General features: G+C 51.8%; 11 protein-coding genes across 11 annotated transcripts; 8 read left to right on the forward strand and 3 right to left on the reverse strand.

The window, feature by feature from the left end:
- Positions 1–793: 793 nt before the first annotated feature.
- Positions 794–1,890, forward strand: NEUTE1DRAFT_50435 (uncharacterized protein; the record flags this gene model as incomplete). Its single annotated transcript, XM_009855616.1, has 2 exons — positions 794–1,451; positions 1,523–1,890. The coding sequence occupies 2 exons, from the start codon at positions 794–796 to the stop codon at positions 1,888–1,890; spliced, it is 1,026 nt and encodes a 341-aa protein (XP_009853918.1).
- Positions 1,891–2,797: 907 nt separating this feature from the next.
- Positions 2,798–3,262, forward strand: NEUTE1DRAFT_27414 (uncharacterized protein; the record flags this gene model as incomplete). The annotated part of the gene is made up of 1 exon (XM_009855495.1): positions 2,798–3,262. A coding segment is annotated over one exon (465 nt), but the record flags the coding sequence as incomplete, so codon positions are not given.
- Positions 3,263–3,409: 147 nt separating this feature from the next.
- On the forward strand, positions 3,410–4,017 carry NEUTE1DRAFT_50189 (uncharacterized protein; the record flags this gene model as incomplete). Its single annotated transcript, XM_009855606.1, has 2 exons — positions 3,410–3,557; positions 3,632–4,017. 2 exons carry the CDS (start codon positions 3,410–3,412, stop codon positions 4,015–4,017), a joined length of 534 nt encoding a protein of 177 aa, XP_009853908.1.
- A 580-nt stretch (positions 4,018–4,597) lies between these two features.
- NEUTE1DRAFT_104188 (uncharacterized protein) lies at positions 4,598–6,515 on the reverse strand (the record flags this gene model as incomplete). Its single annotated transcript, XM_009856381.1, has 5 exons — positions 4,598–4,683; positions 4,780–4,932; positions 5,012–5,178; positions 5,252–6,047; positions 6,473–6,515. 5 exons carry the CDS (start codon positions 6,513–6,515, stop codon positions 4,598–4,600), a joined length of 1,245 nt encoding a protein of 414 aa, XP_009854683.1.
- Positions 6,516–7,648: 1,133 nt separating this feature from the next.
- Positions 7,649–9,032, reverse strand: NEUTE1DRAFT_148999 (uncharacterized protein; the record flags this gene model as incomplete). The annotated part of the gene is made up of 3 exons (XM_009856382.1): positions 7,649–8,377; positions 8,453–8,735; positions 8,791–9,032. The coding sequence occupies 3 exons, from the start codon at positions 8,990–8,992 to the stop codon at positions 7,801–7,803; spliced, it is 1,062 nt and encodes a 353-aa protein (XP_009854684.1).
- A 2,244-nt stretch (positions 9,033–11,276) lies between these two features.
- NEUTE1DRAFT_118309 (uncharacterized protein) lies at positions 11,277–12,281 on the forward strand (the record flags this gene model as incomplete). The annotated part of the gene is made up of 2 exons (XM_009856383.1): positions 11,277–11,624; positions 11,702–12,281. The coding sequence occupies 2 exons, from the start codon at positions 11,294–11,296 to the stop codon at positions 11,809–11,811; spliced, it is 441 nt and encodes a 146-aa protein (XP_009854685.1).
- A 2,101-nt stretch (positions 12,282–14,382) lies between these two features.
- On the forward strand, positions 14,383–15,420 carry NEUTE1DRAFT_49508 (uncharacterized protein; the record flags this gene model as incomplete). The annotated part of the gene is made up of 3 exons (XM_009855565.1): positions 14,383–14,745; positions 14,813–14,992; positions 15,064–15,420. The coding sequence occupies 3 exons, from the start codon at positions 14,383–14,385 to the stop codon at positions 15,418–15,420; spliced, it is 900 nt and encodes a 299-aa protein (XP_009853867.1).
- Positions 15,421–16,246: 826 nt separating this feature from the next.
- On the forward strand, positions 16,247–17,449 carry NEUTE1DRAFT_124939 (uncharacterized protein; the record flags this gene model as incomplete). The annotated part of the gene is made up of 2 exons (XM_009856384.1): positions 16,247–16,631; positions 16,854–17,449. The coding sequence occupies 2 exons, from the start codon at positions 16,247–16,249 to the stop codon at positions 17,447–17,449; spliced, it is 981 nt and encodes a 326-aa protein (XP_009854686.1).
- A 1,242-nt stretch (positions 17,450–18,691) lies between these two features.
- NEUTE1DRAFT_69695 (uncharacterized protein) lies at positions 18,692–20,462 on the forward strand (the record flags this gene model as incomplete). Its single annotated transcript, XM_009856385.1, has 2 exons — positions 18,692–18,820; positions 18,923–20,462. 2 exons carry the CDS (start codon positions 18,692–18,694, stop codon positions 20,213–20,215), a joined length of 1,422 nt encoding a protein of 473 aa, XP_009854687.1.
- A 958-nt stretch (positions 20,463–21,420) lies between these two features.
- Positions 21,421–23,234, forward strand: NEUTE1DRAFT_132189 (uncharacterized protein; the record flags this gene model as incomplete). The annotated part of the gene is made up of 3 exons (XM_009856386.1): positions 21,421–21,596; positions 21,704–22,485; positions 22,566–23,234. 3 exons carry the CDS (start codon positions 21,459–21,461, stop codon positions 23,107–23,109), a joined length of 1,464 nt encoding a protein of 487 aa, XP_009854688.1.
- Positions 23,235–23,455: 221 nt separating this feature from the next.
- Positions 23,456–24,296, reverse strand: NEUTE1DRAFT_141053 (uncharacterized protein; the record flags this gene model as incomplete). The annotated part of the gene is made up of 2 exons (XM_009856387.1): positions 23,456–24,150; positions 24,212–24,296. 2 exons carry the CDS (start codon positions 24,294–24,296, stop codon positions 23,456–23,458), a joined length of 780 nt encoding a protein of 259 aa, XP_009854689.1.
- Between the last annotated feature and the right edge of the window lie 2,388 nt (positions 24,297–26,684).

Raw genomic sequence — 26,684 nt, forward strand, 5'->3', positions numbered from 1 at the left:
GGGGGGGGGGGTTGGTGCACATAGTCCAAAGGTGGTTCTTGTAATCAAAAACACTGTGCATGGAGTCAAAGGGATAGTGTGGTGAGTCCAGCTTCTGATTCTGCCTCTCCAGTCGACAATAACTGACGGCTTTTGAAACAAATCTGAGAGTAAGAAGATCAGATGATAAACACTTTACACCCTGTTCCAGATTTTGGTCAATAACTCCTCACCTACTATTCCAGTTCTATAGTGGAATATGTGCGTATCTCCGTATTGTTGTTGTCAGTTTCATCCTTTCTGTTATGATGAACTCTCTATTGCCGTTACACACTCAGATCCGTTTCCATCTATTGGGATTCCTATTGTTACTCGACTTCAGAGTCCCATTCATAAATCTATGAGCTGTACGCTGGATGCGTGCTTGTGTCTTTGATGTGGATTGAATATGTGGACTCGGTTATTGTAGAACTTCACAATAGGGTCATGAGTTATCGAGATTGAAAGTTCAGATATAAATACTTAGACTTCTCTCTTTTCTCTCTCCCTCTTCGATCTTTCTTTCTTCAGCCAACGGTGAGCTCTGATTTTTTTTCTTTTTTTTCGATCGTCAAAGACAGTTCCAAGTTTCAAAGATTGACCAGCACAATCTCTACACCTTTTGATTTTGACAGCAGTTTCTCCAAACTTGACTACACCTCTCGAGTTTCGATCACAACTTCCAACACCACAGACAAAAGAATCACCCATCCATCCCAAACCCCTACCTCTATATATCACCCCACCCCAAACTTCTCTCCCAACATTATCCAAGATGGATAATACCAACCTCCCCTCCCAGCCTCCCAACTCTCCCGCCGAGTCTCGCGGCTCGATTTCATCTGAGGATGCACCAAGCGGTGCCCTCGTTTTCCTCGTGGGCCCCGCCCAAGAAGAGATCCTCGTGGACGTGACGGGTCTCCGCGAAGCCTTGTCCGTCTTTGCGGAACTCCTGGCGCCCCACGCCATGGAAATGCAAGGCATTTCCTACCCCGGTTTTGGCTTTGCTTCCCCTCTTCCCCGGGAGATTGCTCTCCCTGATGACGACGCTTTCGCCATGAAAGCAATCATTTACGCCCTCGCTTTCCCCGGCCGGTTCATCCGGCCCGCCACCCCCGCCGACCCTGCGCCTGGCCCGAGTGTGAGGGAGTTTCTCCACCTCGCGGTGGCTATCAAGAAGTACAAGTTGCAGGACAACTGGTTTGTGCCGTGGCCTCGCTGGTTCGAGGCGGCTATTGACAAGGTCAAGGCGAACGGAACGGCCCAGGAGATGGTCTGGTTGGTCGCTGCTGCTTGGCAGCTGGGACAGAGAAGACGGTTTGCGGAGCTTGGCTTGGACTTGATGGTCAAGCATGAGGGCAGGGCTGGAAGCTACTTTCGGTTCTGCGAGAGGGATGGGGTCGTGCAGAGGGCGCTGCCTCTGAAGTTTTGGTGTAAGTCACATACCTCTGTGTCATTCTTGTGTGGACTTGATGAAGCTAACTCTCTTGACCTGTTTCTCTAGGCCTTATCGGGGAGCGCGCGGCTCGTTTGCATAAGCGGGTTGTTGACCTCGTTCGCTCGAGGGCCCGAGATGACGGTTGCGGTTGTGGAGGAAGGGCGGAGGTCAACAGCGCCTGGGCAAGCGTCTATGACGAGTTCGGCTGGGTTGCTGCTGTTCCGCTGAGCGAGTTGCTTGGAGCGGCCGAGCTGCTGGCTGAGCAGGAGGCGGCTAGTGTGGCGGAGGAGTGCGATTGCATGGGTGATAGGGACTTGGGTCGGGCGGCTGTCAAGGAGGAGCTGGAGAAGTTTAAGAGGGAGGCAAAGATCTGTGTTGAGTGCGTGCTGATGGACGAGGGCTCTCATTCGGTTGAGAACTCTGTTTACCACTGACTTCAGGTTCTATGATATGGTGCAGTAATGAACAAAGGAAAGGGAGCTCAGCGAGTTTGAGTGGTTTTTACTTTGCTTCCACTTGTGATTTGCTTTGCGTTGACATGTTTACCCCCGAACCCGTGATATTGTCATCTTTCAGGCGCGTAATGTCACAGATCGTGAAGTTTGTCAACGCATTGGCACGGACAACTGAAATGAAGAATAAACATTTCAAAAGGACAATGACTTCTATTATGTACCTCTGGACGTCACTGCCCTGAGTACCTACCAGGGCAGTCACGCTCCCTACAACATCGTCGTGGGCTAGACCCACATGCTGACAGAGACGTTGACGGAGCAGGTGCAAAGACGACGACGGAGAAGGAGTGTGGTTCTGGTCATGCCTTCCAGTTTGGGAGAGGAGAATTCCTAGGAAATCTGGGCAGTCTGCGAAGGTGGATGTTGCTTTCCAAAGGAAACCTTTCACGTACCTTGCGAATTTGGAGGTCTTTCATCCATAACTACCACGATTAAACCTTTAATTCACGATGTTCGTAGCCTTGATCCCACATATCGCACCGATTTCCTTCCTGACAATGCTTGGTCCCCTCCGTTTTAGTGAATTGCTTCCCAATTGCCTTCAAAGTGACATCCTTTGTGACCGGCTCCCAAAGACTGTTTCTGAAGTCTCCCGCTAAGAACTGTGCCGGCGCTTTTGGGCTTTCTTTTCGTCCGCTGTGCTTTCGTTGAACTGCCCCTTTCACCAGCCATCCTCCGACACACCCTCCAGTTTCTCGTTCCATAGTTACATGATAATCTCAGCCATATAAGACACAACCATATCTCTCACCCAACCATTAAACCAACTTCTCTATCCACCACACAACGAATGATGGAGAACACAAACCCTCCACACCGCGCCATAATGCCCTCACCCACTTCCGCTTCCAACGCTCTAACCAATACCGGCGATATTCCACTCATCAACCTCTCTCCCGACGGAAACGTGATCATCACCATCAACGTCAGCAACGAAGACGACCCCTCCTCTCAGTCTGAGTCGGACCAACCCCATTCCCAACCTCTTATCCGCCTACTCGTCAACGACACTATCATCCGTTCCGCATCTGAGAAGTTCTCAGCCACGTTGTTGTCCCCTTTGGAACTTGAACGTCAGCACCAGAGCAAATTACTCAGCCACCCATCAGACGTATGGCCCCAGCCTCCAACCCCGCCAAAGGAGGTCGTCCTCCCTATCCCGGATGACAACATGGACCCCGACGCTTTAAGAACAATCCTTTGCGTCTTGCATCTTCGTAATGACCTACTTAATGAAGTTCCCAAGGCTAGAGAGTTACTGCACATAGCGCTCCTTGCCGATAGATACGACCTTTCTAGAGCATTAAAGTTAGCAAGCGAAGCATGGCTCGAGAAGAGCATGGTTGATTGTATGGCTTTGAGTCTTGAGGGTGTTGATCTCGATATTGAATCCGATTATGACCCTGTCTTTAGGCACAGAATGGCGTCAAAAGAAATCATGGACTTGGTGGCTGCTGCATGGTTGTTCAGGAACAGATCAGCTTTTGCGAAGCTGACGGTTGAGTTGGCGATGAGACACCAGGAAAGCTTTACTTGGTTTTTGGAAGATAGGGTACTGGAACAGGCGATACCTCAGAAATTTTGGAGTAAGTACCTAGTATCTCTCTCTGCTTGTTGGACTGGAATCTTGAACTTGACAATGCTGACTTGAACCGTTCAGTCCTTCTCATCGAACGCAATGCTCGCCTCCGCTCCAATCTTCTCGAACTCATTTACATCCTTGGACAGGAAAATGAAGCTGATGGTAAACCCACCCCTGCGTGCAATCATCCTTGGCACTCCATTGATGATTACCAACAGCTTTACAAACGGTTCGGGTCTGGCAGAGTCAGACCCTCCAGTAACGGGTACCCGCCCATTGATCTTGTGTTAGGGATAGAGACAGTCAACAAGCATGAAAGGATGTGTCCTGGCTGTGTATGCGGGAATCGGGAACTGGAGCCTCAAGCTGTCCAAGAGAAGTTGGAAAGAGTAAAGAAGGAGGTCAGAATCTGTTTGGAATGTGTGGAGAAACCGGTCGAATTGGTGTGCAGTCATCTGGACTGAATGTCAACGTCTGCAAAGTATCTTATGCCAGGTGTTGGGAAAAGAGATCACCACTTATCCAGTTCGTAGCACATAGCTCAACATACGGAATCGAGATTCCATAGACAGCTAATAAAAAACAGGATGCTCTAGCAAACGACGGCGAGACGCCGAGACCGCGGGTGATGAATCAGTGAAAAGCTCCTCTTCCATTGCATTGCTATCTACCCCACCAAAGACACTCACTTGGAGGGTCCAGATGTCAACAAATGATGGCAAGACCAAGCATTGACGATCTGAACCTCCCAAATACACATCTTCCCTCAATCTCCATCTGCTACCTCCATCTCTCCTCAACAAAAAAAAAAAAAAAAAAAAAAAACAAGAAATCCGTTGCGTTTGCCGATCTTTGGGCTTTTATCCCTTCATGTGTACAATATTGACTCTGTAGTCTGCGTCCAGTGCTTTTCCTCCTTCGTCTTATCCTTCGATCTGTATCATCGCAATTCAGACACCTGTCCAGGGCCCAAACATACATGTCGAACTACTCGTCAATCAAATCGAAAAGGGGAGACGAAGCCGGGGGTAACCTGGACGCAGCCTACAGAGCCGGGAAGGGATAAAAGCCCTTGGCGGGTCGGCGAACGCAACGGTCACCCCAGCATGCCATGCCTAGCGCCGGTTTTTCTGAAAGTTCATGTACCTAACCTGAAGCTCGTTGAAGAGCCACCCCCTAGCAGGAGAGGAGGAGTCTCAGTGGATGTGGAAGGAATAACCCGACACCAACGTCAGTTGTTATCTGATATTGCTGCCACAACCATTGAGACTCCTCCGCTTCTGCGAGAGCGTGGAAAATGGACAATCCAGCCCGATCCTGGATGTGTCCCAGTTCAACGCGCGTCCAGCAACTTCCAACAAACCCCCTAGACATATTACCTAGTCTGTTGGCGTTTTCGCCGTGAATTGTTCAATTTAATATGCTCATCTCGAATGTGGCGTTTCAAGTTGTCGTCACGAGTGTAAGTCCTCGAACAGGTTGGACATTGATACTTTTCACTCGCGTCCAGGTTTCCACGACGGTGTGTTTTGCGGTGCCGTTCTAGCTGTGCTGGAGCAGCGAATGCAAACTGACATCCGGGCTCATCGCACACGTGGGGTTTCTTGTGTGACTTTTGGTGGCGCCTGTCATGGTAAAACAATGTCAGAGACTGTCCCTGAATGAAGGATGACGGAGCACATTGAAAGGGAAACTAACTTGAGCTCTTTCTGACTGGGTTTTGTAACCTTGCAGCTGGGATAATCGCACACGAACTGATCACTGTTCCAGCTAATGGGGCTTGTCGACGAGTTGCTTCCGGTACTTGTTTGCCATGCCATGTCCGGAGTGTGTGCCGTGATTGTGCTGCTGGTGGTTTGCCATCCATAGGGGCTCATACAGGAAGAGATGTTTTGCCCAAGCTGAAGGTTCGCAGCCAGTTGATCCCCATTCGTGGGGAGAGTGGAACTGGAGGTGTACTGAAGATTCCAGTATTGCATCGGCATGTCCACAAGCGGTGATGAAGGCCAGTCCAGCTGCATCAGTGGAAGACCTTGGATTATCGGTCTTGGGACAGGACCCGAATCCCACGCGGAAACGTCGGCGTCATTTCCAGTTAGTGTGCGTATCTGCTGGAGTGGTGGACAAAAGTCGAGATGCTGCGATACAAGGCCATTGGGGTCCTGGCTTGCGTTGTAAATTGCATCGCATATGTTTTGAGTGTTCGCCGAAAGGTCTGGAAAATGTTCGTCAAGGTTCAACCCTGAGCCTTCACAGGGTAAGTATGGTGGTACCCAATCAAAACCGAGACGCTCAAGACTGTTGCCGTATTCGTTGCTGTCGTAGTTGTTGCTGTCGTAGTTATTAGTGTCGTCGCCAACCTGGCAAGTCCCCTGACCCAACTCCCACCACGATGTCCCATCTTCTTCACTCCCGCTTCCCCCCAGCTGACCAAAGAAACGATTATTTGCCAAATCAACACTCGACAACAAGGGGCAGCCAGAGCTCGAGGGCCCTGTAAACAAGAGCTCGTGCTCACACCTTATTCCCGAGTGTTGATTTGGCAAATAATTGTTAGCTTGATCACTGCAACATTGCCAAATACTTGGGTGCCGGGTGGGGGGTCAAAGCGCCCCCACCGGTGCGCTTCTTGCTGGTTGGGATTGTGATTCTGTGCGGTTGGGACTTTGGTCAGTCTTTGTTGGTTTCGTTGTTTCCGATCCAAGGTTGGGCAGATTTGCGGATGGGGTGCCTACCGAAGGGGGAGGAGGGATTGGTGCTCCCAGAGCAACTGGTGAAAGGACAGGCGGTCTCCCCCAAGTGAATCTTGTTGTCAAAGGTGCAAACACAATCCAACGAGGCCTCCTACCCCTCATATATCTTTTTTGTTTCTGCTCTCAGAACTGCCAGTTCTGGGCCGACCTTGTTTGACATCCCCACCTCTTGGCGTGGAGGCCTGCTGAGGCATGCTCATCGACGGCATGATGCATGTATGATGCAGCATTCGGGTGGTATCCGGAGCCTGCCTCAACAGCTGTTTGCTATCATTGGACGCACAGTGGCATCGATGGGAGACGGTAGGGTGGATACCAAGGCGCAACCAATTGTGGTGAATAGATGGAGAGCGATCGTAAGTTGACCTCATTATCTGCCAGTCTATTAGAGAATGTTTAGGTCACCTAAAACTGCTTCCAATCCGGGTCAAAAGATGTAATAAAAGGTCTTCTTGAATGCGTCAAGGACCCTATCGAGGGTGTTTCTTATGTTCTGACCGTGACGTGTTCGGTTGGCTCGGCGTCGTCGGATTGGTCAAGACGGACGTGTTATTGAGGTACCTTATACTGTAATGCCTGGCGTGGCCGGGCCTGCGCCTCCGGAAAGAGCGCCACAGCGGCCTTAAGACCACCTATGCCGCGCCCCTTCCGCCTCCGCATCAGAGACTTCTGCATGTTCTAATTGACCGCATCCGCGGCCAACTTCTGTCTCCATGTCCTTGGAAGATTACGTAGCCAAAGCCTACGCACTCCCCCTCTGGTCTTTCTTCTTCAGCGTCAAGTCCGGGTCCTCCGCGTGCGCTGGAAGGCCCATTTGCTTAGGTACTTTCTCCCGCGACTTACCATCCTCGACAATCATCCGTAACCATCTCGGGGAAGGCTCTCAATTAGAGCACTAAGGTAATTGGCCTCAAACTGGTCTTCGTTTGTACCTAATCACTAACAATAACCAGAGTTTATCACGCCACGAAAGCTCTCTTTTCGGTCTCTCCCCGTCTGTTATTATGCCTCTATCCGTCTCTTTCGAGCTCCTATAAGACTGGAAGATATCAACCCCTTACGGCACCTGTCCACTCAAAGCCTCCCGATTGAACGCTATGTTCGCCTCTATGGGCAAGTCTTGAATGACATGGTGGTCCACTGCAGCAACTCGTGACCGGGATTGCTCTCGTGGCTGGGGCTATACTTCCAATATCACTTGGACATCATCAACTACCTATCTTGCTAGATTCAGCTGCAACACTCACTTCCTTGTCATCGATGCAAATCATGCGATTCATCGAGACTGAACGAACGAATCGACGGTGAGGGACTGGCCACCGCACGACATTCGGACATACGACTCGGAGGAAGCAATTCATATTCGTCTACATATCTCGTACTACATCATCATCAAACCACGGACTATCGGGAGCCATGGTCATGAATCATCATGATCGTCATGGAAAATTGTCACCAGATCTGTCACATCGTGCCCGCCACCCATTTCCTCCTCTAAGAGCTGCACCCACCAAGACGCACACTCCCAGCGTAGATCTCATAACTATCAGCATTCGCCGCTGCCTGCGCAGCCGAGAGCTGCTTCGCAGCCGTCTGGCCGTACGCATAGTCATCCGTGCCGTACAGGTGCGTCATCTCGTGCAGGATGCTGCCAGCCCTGTCATAGTCGTCGTCGGCGCAGGTACTGGCGAACTCGGGGAAGCCCCAGAAGCCGTTGTTGGGGCAGGGGACGATGGTGTTGGCGCTGGGGATCGTGTACAGCAGGGCGCTGCCGTCGGAGCAGCCGCTGTAGGTGTCGGCGCAGGAGATGGCGGGCGAGGTGGTCTGGACGTTCTTGACGTCGTTGTAGATGGAGCGCACCTTGGACTCCTGCGAGGTGGACCGGAACCAGGTGGTGAAGTAGTACGCCGCCGAGCCGGCGGCCGTGTAGGCCGCGCCGGCCATGGAGATGGCGTCGGAGACACTGGTCTTGAGGGAGTTGGTCTGCGAGGTGGAGCAGGAGTGGTAGGTAACGGAGCGCCTGGCGATGCGGGAGGCGGGAGCTCCTGCTAGGCGCTTGGAGATGTGGTCACTTTTGGGGAGTAGGAAATATGTTAGCCGGGGACGGGGCTTCATGAGTGACTGACAGGCGGGTGGGTGGGCTTACTCGGCGGCTTTGCTCTGGTCGGGGGTGATGGTGTACGAGTCCGAGCTGGCCTCGCAGAAGGAGAGGTCCTTGAGCGAGTCGGGCGCGGTCGTTCCCGTGACGTATTTGAAACCCTGGAGGGCCGAGATGTTGGCGCTCTTGACGCCGGAGAGCCTGTAGGTCCTGGCGGCGTTGACGGACGCCGTGACGGACTCGCCGGGCTGGAGGGTCTGGAACATGTCGGGAGAGACGCCGCTACGCTTGTAGTTGACGTAGGCGCCCTCGAAGGGAAGTGCCTTGCCGGCTTATGGACATGTCAGCCATGATGCGTTGGGACAATGCTAAGGGGCTTTGCTTACAGGCATCAGTCACGACGAGATCCTTGGTAGCGTGTTCACTGAGCACCGTGTTGCCCTTGAAGACTGTGATGGGCTCGGCTCCGGTGTTGGTGACGGAGACTTGGGCGACGTGATGGTCTGCGCCGACAATCTGGACAGAGAGTGGGCAAGCAGCCATGGCTGCGCCGGCCAGAGTGGCAACGGTGAGGACGTTGGAGATCATGGTGATGTGTGTCGAAACTGAAATTGATTCAACGATGTCTGGATGGCCTGTCTAGGGGAAGAGGTCATAGGGGGGAATACATGAGTATAAGTAGGTATCCTACGAGGCACGACAAACTCGACCATCCCTCCATCCTACCCCGATATCGATCTCTCCCAGCCCGGCCAAACATACCCTATTGTAGGAGTCTCGACCGATTACTACCACAACCTCCACAAGCATCCCCAAGTATCCTAGCCCGAGGGTCTCAAAGCGCTTGGACGAGGAGGAAGCCGTTTCTGAAGGTCGCTAAGAGGAAAGTGTGATGCTATTCACAGTCAGGGGTAGCATCAGATCAACCTTCTCAATTAGGACTAGCTGGCACGTCCTGCTTATCGATATGTAATCTGTTCTGTCGAAAGACACCTTACTCTCTTGGCAAATCAACAAGATGATCACTATGCGACGCTGCTAAAAGATCATGCCAGGGTAGCCGAGGAGCCATTTGTGGAGGTGCCAGTGATGGAAATGCTAAAAGTGCCATGCTACATTCACAGTCAGGGGTAGCATCAACCTTCTCAATTAGGACTAGCTAGCACGTTCCTACAAATCAACCGAGCGAGGGCGCGCCGAAGGATGCCGAATACCCAGTTTGACGATGATCGTATGTAAGATCCTCATCCGATATGATCTACTAGACGATTTAAGGAAGTTGAAAACACCAAGGCCAAGATCGTACGTACACCACAAGGGAATAGTTTACGGACACACAGATTTTGAAGAATATCAGCGAGGGTACCGTTTATCCGGTTGCGGGGAAGCACAAGAGTGAACTGGCCGGTATCGGTGCGTAGGTTATGGGTAACGAGGGAAACGGTTACAAGGCGTCTCTGCTAGGGGATTAAGACTGGAGGATAACATCGTGATGATGCTTGGCAATGAGTTTCCATGGTGGTGTATTCTTTGATGAGCCTCGTCCTGCGGGTGTGTTGATGCTGATTAGTCGCATAGAATTCTGTCTGAATCTGGCGCTTCTACTTCTCGTCCAGATTGAACTTGTGGGTCCACTTGGTGCCATCGAACTTGGGGGGGGGGGGGCGTTGAGCTTGATGGTGCTCTTTATGGTGGAGTGAGCCGGCTCGGCGGCCTTGACTCGGTTGCCGTCGTCATCCACAATGCCGTGCCGGTCATGGCATCAGTGCCGGGGCCAGGGTCTCTGGCCGTGGTGCCCGGGAGTCCAGCTCCAGCGGGTCCTCCAGCAAGATTACCAGTCGGGATTCCGGACATGATAACGGTGAGAGAGTCAAGGTGAGGGTTGAGGAAAACTTTGGGTGCAGCAGCAGACCCCAGAATACTAGTGTGCAAATTGATGAGCAAGCAACGTGTAACGAACCGTTACAAGCACAGGAGTATATCGCTGGGAACAAAGAGTAGTAACGGATGGTGGTAGCCAAAAGGTACTGGTTCATTGTGTCAGTTGGTTGCTTGCTGAAGAGCCCAGTAGACAGAAGGCCTGGGAAGGCCTTTTGTTGAAGCCATCACCAATTCTTGGCATTCTCTTGGCATTAGTGGATACGATCCACACATGGCTACCCTGTATATACCTAAGTCGGATTTCATCCTCCTTCTTCTTCTTTCTCGCTGACATGGAACGTAATTATCCAAAACGAACAACACTGTCTCGTGTTGCAGACACCCCAAGCACAAAAGAAGGGACTTGAGATTTTAACGTCTACGCAAGGTATTAGAGGCAAGACACCAGGTGGAGAGGGGTAGGTTGAGGCTCAGATCTGCAGGAGTCATCGTGTCAACCACTCACATCGATGCACATCTGCAAGCCATGAGCGGGCATGCCTCCAGTCATCAAACGAAGGGTGTGGCTTGCGCGATGCAGCTCAAGACTGGAAAGGCGGGGTTCCATGACACCTCAACCTCATCACTGGGGAAGCTGCATTTGTGCCTCGGATCACGTCCTCACGGTATCTCCCATCCACGTTCCATGAACTCTATCGACCGTCCGGAACTCCCCTCTTTCATCAGTTCCCGATTACGCTTCGACCTCGCTTGTCAAGAGCCCGCCAGACAAGTACCAACATGGACGACAACTCGGACATCCTCGAAGTTTCCCCTGTGGGAGACATCATCTTGGTCGTCGGCCCTCCTGAGGAGGAGCAACTGCGTCTCAGGGTTTCGTCCACAATCCTTAGATCGGCCTCCAAAGTCTTCGACGCCATGTTTTCGCCGCCTTGGGTTGAAAGCTCCCGCACGCTTTCGCTCGAATCTCCCAAGAACGTTGACCTTCCCGAAGACGACCCCGAGGCAATGAAAATAATTTGTTACGCCATCCACCACCGTCCTGACATGATACCCTTTGTTGATGTGAATGGAAAGCAAATTCTACAGGCTGCCCGTACCATTGACAAATACGATCTGGGTACGGCAATGCAACTCGTTACCGACAAGTGGCTCCGTCAACAGCTACGAGCCAAAAGCGTCGAGGACCTGCTGTACATGGCCGCAGCGGCCACGGTGTTGAAGAACTACGAGGCTTTCTCCAAGCTCACCTGGCTTGCCATGATCATCCACGAAGGCAGCTATCTCCGCTTCCAAAACAATGATCAACTTAGGGAGCTGTTCCCTCCAGGAATGTTCTGTAAGGGTCGTCCCACGCGCTATTAGAGGACCACAGACCTGTCTCCGTATATCTACTGACACTTCGCGTGATCAAAGTCCTACTCTTAGAGCGAACCTTCTTGATCCGTGGGCGCCTTTCCAAGGCCTGCATGAAGCAAGGCCATTGGATACTTGCAACTGCGGTGACGCCCTTAAGCATAAAATAGAGTCGGTGAGAGCCGACTGCGGTGTTGCCAGCAGTACCAATATCTCGATCCTGAAAGCATTGAGGGGCATGGTTGAGGTTGCCAGTGCGCAAGATGCTCTCCGGAGGAGACCCTGCTCAGCTAACATCATTCGCCACTCATGTCGCGATCTTCGTACCATGCTTCCGGACTGGACTGAGAGCGAAACCAGTCTCTGCCTTCGATGCCTACAGAACGACCCGAACATGGAGAAGGCGTGCAACCATAAAAAGAAACCTTTCTACAGGGAACATCGCGAGTTAGAGCTATTATATCTGTATTGACATCAACAGTGGACGGGATGTCGGTTTCGCTTCAGATAAATAGCACTTGGATGTAACTCCGAAGGATTGGTAGCCTTGGAGATGACAGAGATATGCAAGGGAGAACCTGCCCACCCTATGATTTCCTACACGTATCCTAGAGACTTCGCAATTTTCATCAAAATTTTTAAAAAAAAAAAAAATTTTTTTTTTTTTTTTTTTTTCTTTTCCACGAGAGCGACTGCATTTTCGCCCAAAACTTCGTGTTCTGATATAGGCAGCGCCAATTCCACGAATTACAGAGGTTTTCAGTTCGACGGTATAACCTCTTCGATACCTGATTTTGCCATCATTGAAAGTTGTTTAAATCTCACGTTCACATCCTTTGACAATCAGACATATCTATTTGAGTTCACCCGCTCGCTATCTTGGGGGTACAAATCGGTTCAGCCCGACTCATAGGGATATAGAACCAGAGGCTTGGCCATCATGTACTAATGAAAAACGCCTCTGGGTTCAAACATCTAATGTGGCGGGCGCTGGGGAGGCGGAGGTTTGAACCTGGTACGTAGGTGTGACTTTTTGTCGTACGTGGGCAAGGAGAAACACAATTTACAATGGAAATATGTTGCTGTTGAATGAAAGCGCAAAACGATAGGTATGAACACAAAAACACACTAAGTCATTGACCTCCAGAAGGCCGTGATCAGGTTATTCTGAAAAACAAAAACCAACGCGCTCAACCATTTATACAGCAGGAGAATAACCAGAGACTGTAGCGTTGAAAGTGCCTTTCTGCGTACTTCAACTTCATCCTAACTGACAGGAGCGATAGAAACAATGGGGAGGTAATCGCAGTTTGCGGTTATAGAGAAAAAAGGTCTGTATTGTACTTAGGTTCACAATTCCAGGTGATCAAGGACGACAATGTCAGTTGACGATCAGAGATCAGAAATGTCCTTCAAATGTCAGGTACGATGTGGTTTGATAGGGGACACAGACGCCCGGCAGCGCAGGGGCATGTAAGTGCACTATACCTAGGTAGGTTGCAGTGAATGCCCGCCTGGCTGCCGCTATGACCCCCTGGAGCCGCTGGTCGGATCTGCTGCGAATTGGAAAGAACAAACAAGCAGAGTGGACTGTGACACTGACGACGAACATCGAGATTCCGAATTTCAGCTCAGAGACGCCCAGGTTGCATAGCTCAAGATAAACAATCAAAGGCAGAGGATTTTTGACGGCGCATACAGTTCGTTCGAAGAAAAGGCTGTTCCCCAAACTGCTCAGCCACGCCTTGGTGCCAGACCATCGTCGTCGAACCACCTGACCTCGAAACACGCACCGTGATCAAGCCTCGACTTTCTCTCCAGATCACCGACGATTCCTTTTCGAGAAGCGGAAACACGTCCGCGTCCTGAAACGTCAAAATCTTTGCGCCCTCCTGGTCAAGGTCACATTGGCAGTGGAGGCTTAGCTAAAGCCTAAAGGCTAAACTCCCGTCCCGTTCCTCGTGCTCGGATCTCGCCTGCTGCATCCGCCTTCTGCGTCCTCGATCCCTTCTCCGCAAAGAAGTGCTCAACACCTCCGCTCCATTTTCCGAGCTAGCTAGGTGCTACTGGACACTTGTTGGCTACAAATCAAGGATCCCCGGATCTGGGGAAATGGGTCGTCGACGCGTGGTCACGTACCTCCCAATTTATCCAATGCCGGTTCAAATGACCAATGCAACCCAAGCATCCTAAGATTGACAGGACCTCAAGCAATGCGAACATGCATAAACTCTGGACAGGGCTAGCTCAACCAAGAACAAGACATCCGATCAAGCGAGCGAAACATTCCAGAAACCAGGATTCAACAGAGGTTCTTCGAACAAATGCTGCCCCCTGATACTCTGCGCCCCCAGTTTTACCCGCTTGACCGTCCAAGGCACTCGACAACAAACCCACAAAGGACCTTGAAGTGTTACTATTTTCATGCAATGGCCACCACCCCATTACGTCCAAACCTTGGCCTTGGGGTGACAGTAGCTGGATCTTGTTAGTCATGCTGGCCTTGGCCTTCTTGCGGAGGAGCGGAATGCAACTGGGGTTGCCTCAAATGGGCGGCGACATGCTTCCGCAACAACGGTGACATCGTCAATATCTTACATGCTCAGATGTCTCGATAACGTTCTGGCTACCAGTCTGACCGCTGAGTATAACTATTCGCCACCCACTCCCATCGAGAAAGGTAGATCGACAAGCCCGGGAATAGATCTACTGCAACTTCTTCATCAGCACTAAATATCAAGATGTGGCCCTCTCCCAAAGCTGCTTACCTCCTTCTGTTGGCCCGCTCGGCTCTCGTCGGCGCGTCCCCTGTCGAGCTTGAAGAGCGTCAGTCATGCCCTTCCATCCACGTCTTCGGTGCTCGTGAGACCACGGTCTCCCCCGGATTTGGTACCGCTGGCGTCGTTGTCAACCTCATCCTCCAGGCCTATCCAGGTGCCACCTCCGAGGCCATCGTCTACCCAGCCTGTGGTGGCCAGTCCTCTTGCGGCGGCGTCCAGTACGGCGATTCCGCCAGACAGGGCACCGACGCTGTTGCCACGGCTGTCAACAGTCTCAATGCTCGCTGCCCCGACACCCAGATTGTTCTTGTCGGATATTCTCAGGTGTGTTTGCGCTGCCTTTATCGCTTTTGTTTCCTGGAAGAAAAGCTCTAACCTATGTGATAAACAGGGTGGTCAAATCATGGACAATGCCGTCTGCGGTGGACCTGACAGCGGTGCTGGTATCACCACCAGCACCCCTGGCATCAACGCCAGCGCCCTTAACCAGGTCAAGGCCGTTATCATGATGGGTAACCCCCGTTATCGCGCTGGTCTCTCATACAATGTGGGGACCTGCACTGCTTATGGCGTATGTTCTTCCTCTCCATTCTTTCCGACATCACTGCGTTCAACAACAGGTACTGACCCTTCCTCTTACAGTTCGACCCCCGCCCTGCCGGCTACACCTGTGCCTCCGCCTCCAAGCTCCAGAACTACTGTGACTCGCCCGACCCGTACTGCTGCACGGGTAACGACGCAGCCACCCATCAAGGCTACGGCTCCAAGTACGGCCAGCAGGCCCTTGCTTTTGTCAAGTCCAAGCTCAGCAGCGGCGGCGGCGGCGGCGGAAGTACTCCTACCAACCCTAGCAACCCTTCCACCCCTACAACCCCTAGCACAGGGAACTGCGCGGCCAAGTGGGGCCAGTGCGGTGGACAGGGCTGGACGGGCGCCACCTGCTGCCAGTCTGGGTCGACTTGCCAGGCTGCTAACCAATGGTACTCCCAGTGCGTCTAAATTGGGGGGATACGTACGTCAAGGGATAAGTGGTGATGATAAGGGCCTGGGATCTAGACTGTTTAACTCTGGATAGTCAGAAGGTCCCATCGGTCGGCAACTTCTTTGTATATGAATAGCTTTATGCTGATGCTGAAATGAACATACTATGTCGGCCACTATATCAACGGGCCATGCCACTGCCTTCCTCCAACATGCTTGCCGTATCACATTGTTCAGTTGCGGTCTTATCCCTCATCATGGCCGGCGCCGACATCCAATCACTACATGGCCCATTGCCTGCCCTCGTGTCTCAACCTCTTTATAGTCTAAATGTCCTATGCGTGAATCAGGTAGTTGAAGGGACACTGAATAGTATTCAATGGTACAGTAGTTGGTCATGTGTACAGCCCATGTATCATCCGTACTTCAAGCCTAGTGAAGGATACTGAAGCGTCTGGAGTTCTCTCTCGAACCACCAGGTGTGTCACTCGCGCCAAGTTTGTCCACACTTGGGATGAAGGCTATCGAGTCAAACCTGAAGAGAAGGAGTACAATAACAATGGAGCTTGTCATTGAATTGACTCACGCTCCCCTTCACGTTGCCCAGGTTCTCGATTCCTCGGCCAGTGAGTCCATATTACGCACGCTTGGTTACTCACACTTCACTCGAAGTCTCGGTCAATTGTGCTTCCAGAAAATATACATAAAACCCCTCCGACATCTTCCACGTTCTTTGTTTCTTTGCCACCATACTCCTCACCCAATTCCAGGATCCAACTACGACGACAGCACGAAATCGCACTTCTACACACCAGATCAACTCACGTAACATACAACAACGAAAATGTCCACCCACACAACCCCCCATCTCGACAGGAAGGTGCTCCTCGCACTAGTCCCTCTAGCCTCCCTCGCAGCTTCCCACGAAGGCAACCCCAACGCCCACGGGCCGGTGAATTTCTCCGAAATCGCCGAAAGCATTACGGCAGCCACGACCTCTACAACTCAACCGACATCAGCCATCGAAACAAGCAGGAGCAGCAGCCACTCAACGCACTTGACTCCTTCCCTTCTTCACGGGATCATCCCAAGTGTCACCACCACTGCTTCTACGTCCCCAAGTCCTTTGGGGGCAGATCAGACCAGGACGCAGACAGTTTGGGCCAATGTCGCCCAAGTGACAGAGGTAGTAACCATCGTCAAGACACTTACTCCTGATCATGAGACTAGTGCTACGGATACCTCGTCCTCCTCGACGACATCAAGTCAAAGTCAGTCATGGCCTAAAGGGTACTGCACCAGGAAGGGAGAAGTCGCAGTCAATGGCGAGTGTGTGCCTAGCACGATGGTGACTAGTACTACTACGAGGGGAACAAAGTCTAGTTCTAGTTCTGGTGAAAGTTCTAGCAGTATTAGCTTTACGATCACATCTACTTCTAGCTCTTTGACAGCTTCCCCAACATCCACCACCAACGCTATCACGACCTCTACCGCCAGCAAATCTACATCAACTTCAACTTCAACAGACACGGACCCCCTCGTCATCATCCCCGTCACTGCAACCGTCACAGACCTAATCAACTATAATACATACACCGCCCCCGCCTCCCTACCGCCCTTGCCTCCTCTTCTTCCTCCTCCTGGTCCCAGGGTCAGCGCCAGCAGCAAATCGTCGTCGTCGCCGTCGATCTCGGATGATGGTCCGCTGGAAATCATACCTGTCACCGGCACGGTAACTGATTTGGTGGATTACGAGACTGTGATGGTGCCGAGTGCGACTGCTACTACGGTGGTGGTCATCCCTGTCAGTAGTAGCAGCACAACGAAGAGTCAGGACGTGGGACAGATGCTGGGACAGATCCAGGGGATGGGGGAACAGAGCAGTCGTGTGGTGGTGCATCCTACGGTGAGCGTGGGGGATCGGTTGACGGTTGTTGTTAGTGGGGGTGATGGGAGGACGACTATTACGAGGGCTTCTCCGATGGCGAGTGCCGGTTCGGCGATGAAAGGGGAGGGAGGTGGTGGTAAGTTCTGCAAGGAAGAGTAGGAGGATTAAGAATAAATGGCCAAATGATGGGGAAGAATAGTGGGATTAGGTGGTCAACTGCTGATGGAATTTACAAAGTTGGGGTTCGGGAATGTTATTCTTCAAGAAGGTTTCAGCGTCGATCATCTCTTTGACATCGTTTGTTCGCGCCTGGAGAGGGAAGCTCGATAGGAGTGGTCTCCTCAAATTGGGTGCCGTTGCATTGCTCAGACAAACGCGTGCGTATTGAAGGTAGTAATAGCATGGATTTCAATGAACTAATGAGGGTTGTGATGTGATTATTAAAACATCAACGATCTAGTCGAATGGTAAATTTGTGATGAGTACAGCTGGACTAATAGAAACCGTGCACCACCCGTTCGGGAAATGCTGATACGGTAAGGAAGGGAGTATGATAGGCTTGAAAGTATCAAATCTTATCATCGAGAACTTTTGGGTACCTATTCCGACGACACTACACTACTTCTGACATAGTATTGTGAGTTTGACGAGTTTGGTGCGTAAACCAGCCGCCGGGCTGCCTTTATTGAACAACAACCTAATTACTAGACATAGTATCCCCGAAAACTTGGAACATCTAACCAATGTGAATGACATGCGGCGTTGTCTGTAGTGATCTAGGATTTGACAAGAGACAGAAAAGTTCTTCAAGCGGTTCGCCTTGCCAAAATGTTTCGACTACGGCGATTTGAAAGTTCGATAAGCAGACCGTATCTATGAAGAGGTTTTCCGGCTGCATTCTTTGGATTGTGAATGTTTGGACTATCATTCAGCTATGGAAAGAGGAGGATTAACAAAAGAGGAGGAGAATTCACTCGGAATACGTAGAGGCGAGTACTGTCCACCAATCAATCGATGTTGCGATTGGCAGCATTGAACGCGACGGGACGTAGAAGCCCCAAGTCAGACATGGACAACCGCCCCGCATGACGTCATTCTGGCTTATGCTTTGTCCCTTTTCTCCGCGCGGATACAGAAGCTGAGGAAGGAGCAAACAGAGACTTGCATCCAGGCATCTCATCTTTGGTTGTTCTTCCCATCCCGAGTTTACACACGGACACAACCAGGAAGGCCCGGCCCGCCCGGTCCGCCCTCCTTGACCAGCTGTTCGTTTCGTTGTCTCTGTTTCAACCTCAATGGCAGGCTCCCTCTGTCCTTTCGTGAACCTGTTCATCCCACCCCATTGATCTGCCGGCGAAAAAACCGTCCAATCTAGAATCTTGACACGAACGACCGAGCAACATGGTGGGAAGAAGACCCAGAACCGTCAACTCGGCCACCGATTGGCACGGGACCATGCCGTCTCGTCAGCCGTCTTCCATCCGCCGACGGTATCGAGATGACGATGAAGAAACCGGACTCCATTCCAACGTCTCCCCTGGCAATCACCACGGCCCTCCCTCCACCGAGCCCACTTCCACGCAGAGTACCCTCGCCGCCCCCACGTTGCGCCCTTCCCCACGCGAAATTCAGATCCACGACGACCGCGCCAAGGTCACCTCTTTCAGCGGCTTCAAAGATGCCCGACACCTGGCCATCGCCGAACAGCGTCGCATTGACTTGAAACAGAGGGTGCTCGATGGCATGAAAGGCTTATCCTCCTGGGAGGAACACTGTCGCAAGTCCGATGCCGAGCTCAAAGCCATCAAAAACAAGAATATCAGGAGATACTACGAGTCCCAAAACGAGACGCTCGATAGCTGGGTCGAGGTTGACGCTTTGGTCATGGCCGTTGCCGATGATGTCATTGACAGCATGAATCCCGACGCCGATAGGGACGGCATTGCCGAACGCCGTGTTCCCCTCGCCGACTCCAAAGGCGCCGTTGAAGCATTTCTGCCTCCCGAGCACATCGAGAAGCGCCGCCGTGATGAACGAAACGCGAAATGGGCTATAAACACCAATGTCATCGCCAATGTGTTCATGCTCATTGGCAAGCTGGTCAGTCTACGCTTTAGTCCATCGCTTTCCTTGGCTGCCAGCACCGCGGACTCGGCCTTGGACTTGTTCTGTACCTTGATTATTTACAGTACCAACCGCATTGTCTCCTGGCGTCTGCGCGCTCTACGGCTCAAGTACCCCGTCGGAAGGCGGCGCCTCGAACCCATCGGGATTCTTGTCTTCAGTGTCATCATGGTTGTTTCCTTTATCCAGATCCTTCAAGAGTCGGTCAAGAAGCTGTTACCTGGCGGTGACAGAGATGTTGCGCCGCTGCCTCCTGTTGCTATTGGTGCCATGGCTGCCAATGCCATCATCAAGGGCATCATCGGGCTCATATGCAGACCCATCAAGACGACGCAGGTACAAGCGCTGGTGCAGGACTGCAAGACCGATGTGTACTTCAACACCGCCTCTCTCCTCTTCCCCCTGATTGGTGTTGCTGCCCAGATCTGGTGGCTGGATCCCCTCGGTGCAACTTTATTAGCCCTCTATGTCATCTGTGACTGGGCTGAGACGTGCATCGAAAACATCAGCCGCTTGACCGGAAGCAGTGTAGATGATGCCTTGCAAAAGAAGCTGATGTATCTCGCCTTCCGCTTTTCCCCTGTCGTTGCAGGCTTCAAGTCGTTGACGGCATACCATGCTGGCGATGGTGTTTGGGTCGAGCTGGACATATTGTTGGATGAGAGCACCTCGCTGCCTTTGGCACATGATATTGCCGAGACGCTGCAGTATTGCTACGAGAGTCTTCAGGAAGTGGACAGAGCTTTTGTCACGGTGGACTATTCCACCTTGGGCCCTACGGGACATAACGAGTGTGATTGATCGGTACGCTGTGGTGAGGGAGATGGTCTGGGTTGTGGTACGTCGTGGAGATCTCAGTGTCACTGCCCGTTACCACAGACTTAGTACTTCCGCCGAGCCGAGGCTGTCACTGCGACCAAAGTGTTCGTGTTGGACGGCTGTGTCTGGGTTTTGCCTCATGAATTTACTAACACAGCTATTCTCGTACTTGTGATGCAGATCTGCAGTTTGAACGGGCAATTGAGCCCAACAGGGCAGATTCTCAAGGTCAACATCATTGAGGGAGCGGGGTTTAGGCACATGGAGGAAGATGGTCACGGAAAGTCAACATTCCGATTACTCCAACATCCATCTTCTCCGCAGTATTATTCGGAACCGTCCCACTTCTTGGTGGCAAAGCCTTCCAACCAACAACCAGATCACATCGGGTACCCATGATAAGGAATGCCGAGCGGGACGGCGTTGGAACCGTGGTGCACCTAACACCGGTGCAGAGCTTGGCTGGTAGCACTAGACTGTCCATCGGACCAACGATGGTGGTATCGACTAGCCTTGGCTGCATGCAATATACAGATCTCCTTCCGTATTCATCGACATGGGCATCACGCAAACTTATACGCATTGTCGGAATGCCGTGGCACTTCAAAGCGTCTCATTCACGAGAACTACCGATGGAGTACATATAAACTCACGAGATTGTGAGGCAGATGTTGCCCAAGGGGACAAAGAGGAGACGTGCTGTCTCCGTAGCCACGATCCCCCCCACTCGGTATACGAGAGCCGAGCCCGTAGAGCCTCCATCTCTTGTCTAGATATCGCCATCCGCGCTTGTCGGGTTATGCAGTGAGACTACGAGGCCTTCCAAGGCAATATCCATCGTATCAGGCTTCACACCTGCCGAATTGGGGTTATAACGCCAACGACTGTTTGCATGTCGCAAGTGTTACCTCAAGCTCGACCTTCCCAGACGAGGTTATGTGGCCGGCATATCTCACATATTAGTCCAGATTTCCCCGCTCTTGGTAAGCAATCGCAAGATCCAGACCGTTGGCATCTTGCCAGTGCTACAGTAGGGAGAGAATGTCAGTGGACAAGGTTGCAGTGTCAGTGTTTACAGGGTTTATGATGATCGACGGGACCCGTCGTCAAGGAATGCAAGTACACAAGTATAAGATCATATCACCTCTCTTGCGTCAACCTGGAGATATCTCGACCTCCATCTCATCTTGTTGGACTCAACCACAGAGGCAAGCATCAACCCAACATGAGAACCTCCCTCTTCGCCCTCGCGGCATCCCTAGCCGCCCTAGCCTCGGCCAAAGAGAAGGCCGTCGACATGAAGCTCAAAGCCGAGCTTTATGACAGCGGTGCCAGACATGAGCATATCATGGCTCTCAAGCACGTAAGCATCCCGTCCATTCCGCCCCTCCCTTCCATACTTTCTCACCCATTCCTCCTCCATCCCTTACAGGCACTCGCATTCACATGGCTAACACGCTGCCACAACAGCAAACCTGGGCAGAACTCGACGCCGCCGGCGTCTATGACTCCACCCAATACAAGAAATTCCCTTCCTTCAAGCTCGAATACGTCCCTTGCACCAAGGGCTACGCTTCCTACGTCCCCAATGACCCCAAGTACACCTTCCGGTGCAACAATCTTGACCTGTACGACTTCAAGACGCACGCGGAGCTCGGGTCCTCTTCCGGCCGCGGCGCGGGCTCCTGGGGGTGGACTTCGCCCAAGGGGCGCGAGTTCGTGGCTATCGCCCAGGAAGACGGCACCGCTTTTGCAGAGGTCACAAAGAAGGGCAAGCTAGTTTATTTGGGAAGGCTACCGCAGTATACCACTGCTCAACCCAGCTTGTGGAGGGAGATTAAGGGGTACAAGAGCTACATCCTGATCGGCTCGGAGGCGGTCAACCACGGCGTGCAGATATTCGACCTGGCCAAGTTGCAGGATGTTGACCCTGCAAGTCCCAAGGTGTTCACGAACGAGAACGACTTGGATGGCTGGTGGACCGAGGGGTTGCCGGTGGGGAGGTCGCATAATGTGGTGACGAACGAGGAGAAGAAGTACGGTGTTGCTGTTGGGTTCCAGCCGAGAACCGGGCCGTTGCGCGCGGGCCTGGTGTTTTTCGACTTGACGGATCCGAAGAATCCCAAGACGCTGGGCGGAAGCGGTGAAGATGGGTATGTCCACGATGCGCAGTGCATTGTGTATCGCGGGCCGGATATCAAGTACTATGGGAAGGATATCTGTTATGGATATGATGAGGATTCATTGACCATGTTAGTTCCTTCTTTCCCCTCTCCTCATCTCTTCCTGCCACTGGCACGGAAAATACGAGACACTGACAAACGAGAAACAGCTTCGACGTATCCGACAAGCAAAACATCCGCATCATCTCCAACACCTCGTACGAAGGCGCCTCCTACACCCACCAAGGCTGGGTCCTCGATCCCAACTGGCAACAATACTTGATCCTCGACGACGAATACGATGAGTACGACGCCGCCGGCTTAGGCGCCGATGGATACCCCATCACCTACATCTGGGACATTTCCTCGCTTGAAAACCCCAAGCAGACGGGTCACTACAAGGGTTTGCGTCGTGGTATTGACCACAACCAGTTCATCAAGGACGGGTTCTCGTACCAGAGCAACTATGGCTTGGGTCTCAGCATTCTGGATCTGAGAAGTGTGCCGTTGGATCCCACGGGTAAGCGGATCAAGGAGGTAGCGTACTTTGATGTTCACCCAGAGGATGATAGTGCGCCGGGCGGGGGCAATGTCACTTTCACCGGTACATGGTCTCACTATCCCTTCTTTCCGAGTGGGTACATTGTTATCAACACGATGGACAGAGGCGCGTTCGTGGTTAAGAGGACGCCGGCTTCTTGGTGGCCGTTTTAAATCTTTGACGGACCCTGCAGTGGTCTTGTCACTGTTCTCTTGAATCAATGCAATACAGACAACGCATGATGTTAGAAGGTTGAAGCCTCCTTCACCCACTCAATCCCTTTTGTTTCAACGGATTTGACAGATGACTGCATTCCACCTGCTCTTACCATTCCATGTTCCTTCCAGTGTCTTGCCTTGTTTCCATTCATGCTTCCTCCTTGCTCCAGCCATCTACCTCTCAACTCATCTCATGCTCTTCCTCCCATCTTCTCCCCCTCCACTTCTTAAAGCAACACCTCCTCACACAATCCCCCCTTCTTCTTCTCTTGTATCTCAAATCTTTGGCAGATACATGGGTTTATACCGCCCTCGTCCCCGTCTCCCAAGGAGGACGAGGTCTACCCGCCCAATCGTCCGTCCCAGTCGGGATCTGCGGAGCGGGGTTCCACCCGGGGGTGTTGTAGACGCAGTGGCCATCAATCAACCAGCTGGGACTGGGGCAAGTGACGCTAGTAGAGGTAGTTATACCGCTGGTAGCGGTAGTAGTAGTGGTAGTAGTAGGAATGGGAGCCGAAGAGGTAGAGGTAGTCAAAAACGGCACGAACCCAGTGAGTGTGTAGGTTGTGTGGGGGGCAACGATCACCGTTAACATCTCGATGACGGTTACTGCTGTGGAGGAGTACGAAATGGAGGGGGTCTGGGTCTGGGCTTGTCTCTTTACTTCTACCGCTTGGGCTTGGGCGAGGGTGTTGGTTGGCCAGATGGGTACGACGGTAATGCAGATGCGGTTTGCTCCGCCTTCGACGATGCAGTTAGATGTGGATGATATAGAAGTCCCAAGTGAAGAGGTGGTCGTGGAAGCTGAGAGTGAAGGAGCAGGAGCGTTGGTGATGACGGTGAGGATGGTAGTTAACTCTGTGGCTGTTGGGACGATGATGGTTGAGAAAATGGTTGCGGTCGAGATATATTCTCTTTGGTCGTTCTTGACTTGGGCTTTGGAGTCAAGGGTGGGGAGGCTGCTGTGAATGAGAGAGGGAGGTAAGTGTGTTGAGGCTGTAGAGGCCGTGGAGGTGTTGGGTAGTGTGTACGGCGTGTCATCGACCTTGGCTTCCACTTTGGGGTAGGACAAGAGCGATGGACGCTAGAAGGGCTGGGAGAAGCGCCCTCTTGGCGGAGGTGAGGGTTGGTAATGCACGCATTATGGCGGTTTGGTTGTCGAGAGATTGGGATCAGTCTCTGGAGTGAAGCTACAATCCTGGGCCTGGGGAGGTTCAAAGGCGCGGCCTTATACTCGACGTTGTCTTGGATAGATGATTGAGCGATGCCCAGGTTCGTTTGCTTCTATGAGGTCCTCGCGAGTCAAAACCTTGAGCTCCCGTTTGTCAACGAGTTTCAGAGGTCGAAAATTGAAGAAGGAAAGGCTGAAGCCAAAGCAGCCCAAGGTTGCTGGATAAAAGGGCAAGTGAACGGGGATCATAATATCAGTGAATGAGAAACCCGCTGCGTCGACGCCCATGAACTTCCTACAACATGGAAGTGAAGGGGAAGTTTCCATCAAGCGGCAATCTGACGACGCCGTCGTCGTCCCAACTGACATCCCAATGATCCCATTACCATCCAACTCTGCGGCACAAACGGATTGTTTCGGACGGGAAACATTTCGAGAGTAAGAACTTACCAACTGCTCTGTTACAGATCACCCAATTCCCAAGCGCAGAAGAAATGGCAAGATCCGTATTGGGATGCTCCTGCCAATGTTTACGCCGAGCGAGACCGGAAAAGGGGTAAAGTGGATACCTTACTTTTGCTGGTCATAATGGACCCTAACCCGCCGTGCCCGTTGACGTTTGCTGCTTTCCTATCATCCGGGGTTTCTTTTGCCTTTTGCGAACAGTCACACTTGCGAGATGTTCAGACAGAAGAGAAGTGCGGTGGGTATTCAGCGGCTTGTTAATATTCCTGATTGCATCTTTTTATCAACAAACTTGACTGGAGAACCCATCTATGAGCGAGCTCCTCTGGCAATCGGGATGCTTGACATTTTTTTTCAACACTTACACATAGGGTTTTTTTTTTCCGGTTTTTTTTTTTTTTTTCTTTTTTTGTCGAAGTACAATGAGATTGAGAGGCTCATCGACGAGTGTTATGCTTTCCAGCTGATCGTGTGCGAATTTCATCTAGGGGAAGTGCGCAAAAGCGGGGATTGACACGACTTATGCACAGAGGGAAGGACAATGGGAAAATGGGAGAGTAATTCCAAAACGCCAACAAGAAAAAGTGCAAAAGCAAAAACGTGGATAAAGAAAGGAAGCAGCATACGCAAAGAATGGAAAAAAGTTGAAAAAAGAATGGATGCACCGCGGATCGAACGCGGGACCGTCTGTAGAGCAAGATAGAAATTTCAATGCAAAACAGAAATCATACCACTAGACCATGCACCCATGGGACTTGTTATTGTATGCTGTTACCACAACCTAAGAATGGCAAACCCTGCAGCCTGGACCTTGGCACGACTTCTACTACGCAGTAGCTCCCAGCACATCGCACGTGGCACAATGAGGTCCGTCCACACCACCATCCCTAAATGACACATCCAACAGTGCACTTCATGATTCGATTGTCACTTTTCCTCCTGCTCTGACACAGCGACAGACTTGCTTCGATTCACAATTCTGATTTTCCACGATCGTAAATGACGAGCTACTTAGCTGACTGACCGTTTCAGATGCATCCGTACCTTGCACAAAGCAGCCACGGCACCCATCCGAGATGGTCGGAAATGATACCTCGAGAAAATGTCGAATCGGGAAGCTTTGGGCATCACCGCAACATCTAGGTTGTTTCCCGCAACGCAAACTGCACCTTTTTGCACACCTTAAGCAACCCGACTCCTAACAACGAAGACTGTACAAATCCACTTCCGATGAAAACAACGAGGTCAGTAGGTCAGGCGTTGCGTTTTTTTTCCCTCCCAAACCTCATCTCTTTCCGCCAGGGCAATTGCCGAATCTTACTACCAACAAGGTCTTGTTGGCGACTTTTACGAGTTACCCAATGCCGGCCAGATGCCCAACCACTTTTCACATCCCTTGATACTTCAATCTCACGGTGAAAGGGACAGCTGAACAGGCAAACATTTTCAGTGTTTGGCGGGGACTGTACCCCCTGCAAGCCAGCTGCCAGATGGACAGCTTTCTTTGGTTTTCTTCCGATGGCTCATGGGCTCAGATTCACAAGTTCTCACAAATAGGTTTGCAGCGCACAATTGACCCATGTGTTCAGTCAGCGCAAGGACGGGAAGATGAATGGGAACACACAGCCGGAAGAGTCCTTCCTGCCTTCCATCGGCCCTGCGTGCACGTGTCCGTTCGCCCGGTAGCTGCCCGGCCGCCGCGGTGACAGTCAGTCAAGCTTTCAGCGATGTGTGCTACAAATGACATCAGGGGCGGTCATGTATGTTCTACACGCAGTGAAATTCTCGTCGAACGGGGAACGGCATCAGCACGCGCCGTGTAACGCGTCTGGAAATCCAAGTGGAAGAAGGAATGCAGTCCAGTGCAACGCCGTTGGAACTTGGAAACCTTATC

This window comes from Neurospora tetrasperma, assembly GCF_000213175.1.
Source record: "Neurospora tetrasperma FGSC 2508 unplaced genomic scaffold NEUTE1scaffold_6, whole genome shotgun sequence".
Taxonomy (NCBI): domain Eukaryota; kingdom Fungi; phylum Ascomycota; class Sordariomycetes; order Sordariales; family Sordariaceae; genus Neurospora; species Neurospora tetrasperma.